This window comes from Rhizomucor pusillus (assembly GCF_041956525.1).
Source record: "Rhizomucor pusillus strain CBS 183.67 unplaced genomic scaffold VTP01scaffold_1, whole genome shotgun sequence".
Taxonomy (NCBI): Eukaryota; Fungi; Mucoromycota; class Mucoromycetes; order Mucorales; family Lichtheimiaceae; genus Rhizomucor; species Rhizomucor pusillus.
In genome coordinates, this window is record NW_027192143.1 from 1,948,657 (window position 1) to 1,949,747 (window position 1,091).

General features: G+C 44.2%; 1 protein-coding gene across 1 annotated transcript in view; it reads right to left on the reverse strand.

Annotated features, from left to right (window-relative positions):
- Positions 1–821: 821 nt before the first annotated feature.
- Positions 822–1,091, reverse strand: part of VTP01DRAFT_845 (uncharacterized protein) — a gene marked incomplete at both ends in the record, with an annotated part of 2,488 nt that continues 2,218 nt past the window's right edge. Inside the window, one exon of the mRNA XM_069387572.1 lies at positions 822–1,074. Coding sequence (XP_069245265.1) covers positions 822–1,074 — 253 coding nt within the window. The remainder of the gene's footprint in view (positions 1,075–1,091) is intronic.

Sequence of the window (1,091 nt, forward strand, 5' to 3'; positions counted from 1 at the left end):
AAGGAATACTTGGCCACACCCAGCTCCAGCACTGCTCCTAGTCAGCAGCGCAGGCGAATTGATTCGCACATTGACCCGAGCAATCATGTGCTGCTCAAGAAAAAGGACAGTTACAAGGGAGTGACAGCACTTTACCCCTCTAGCATCAGCACAGGTCATGACTTCCTTTTTTTATAATACCTTAATTTAATTGAGTCACCTATTTGTCATGTTTATGATGCGGTGTTGCCATATTGCCACATTTGTAGTGATGGTTACAAAGCTTTTTGCTGTTGTACCTTTGAGAACAAAGATCACAATTTCGCTGTGTGTATGTAAAGTATGTAGATTCAGTATTAATGCGTCCCAAGTCGCGACGGGATAGGAAGAACAACGTGCCAACTTAGTCGGGCAGTGTTGCGCAAAAACGGCAAGTAATGATTGCCTGCATTAATAAGAACTACAAAGGGTTGCAGCTTTTTTTGCGCTGCTGCCATTTAGTTGTTTACTGTAGCGATTTTTGTCCCTTGCAGATTAATGGGACAGCTTGATGAGAGCTTCAAGGATGGCCAAGTTGACCGCACGACGTAATGACTCGGTGTCTTGCGTTGGTGAGGTGAATCGGGCCCTTTATTCTGTTTCCGTGTTGCCGATTCCTTTGGATTCGACCAGGAGTCCTTAAGCGAAGTGCGTTGATGGCCACGTTGGTGACAAGTCGGGCAAATTTTAGTGGTAGCGGCATATGACAGCAATTCCGGATACGAGGCCTTAAATTCATAAGCCATTGTACAAATGATCCACAGTGACGGTGCAAATGAAATTTATATAATGTCAAATTATGCTTAGCTCTGACTAAGGGGAATAGAACTAGGTAGGTATATCCTGGTTCGTGCACAATGGGGAAAACTAGGATAAATATGAGCATAGATTATCTTTATAGTGCAGGAGTAATCACGTTGATGCTCAAGAAGGCGATTTGATCGATAAATTGCAGCGATACCCAATGGATGAACTTGAGGCAAAGCCTGTGCTACTCGGATAATTAGCTCCGAAAAAATGCAGTAGGAGCACCTTCCCCGAGCTCCAGGAAGAGGTCTTGTACTCGAGATTTC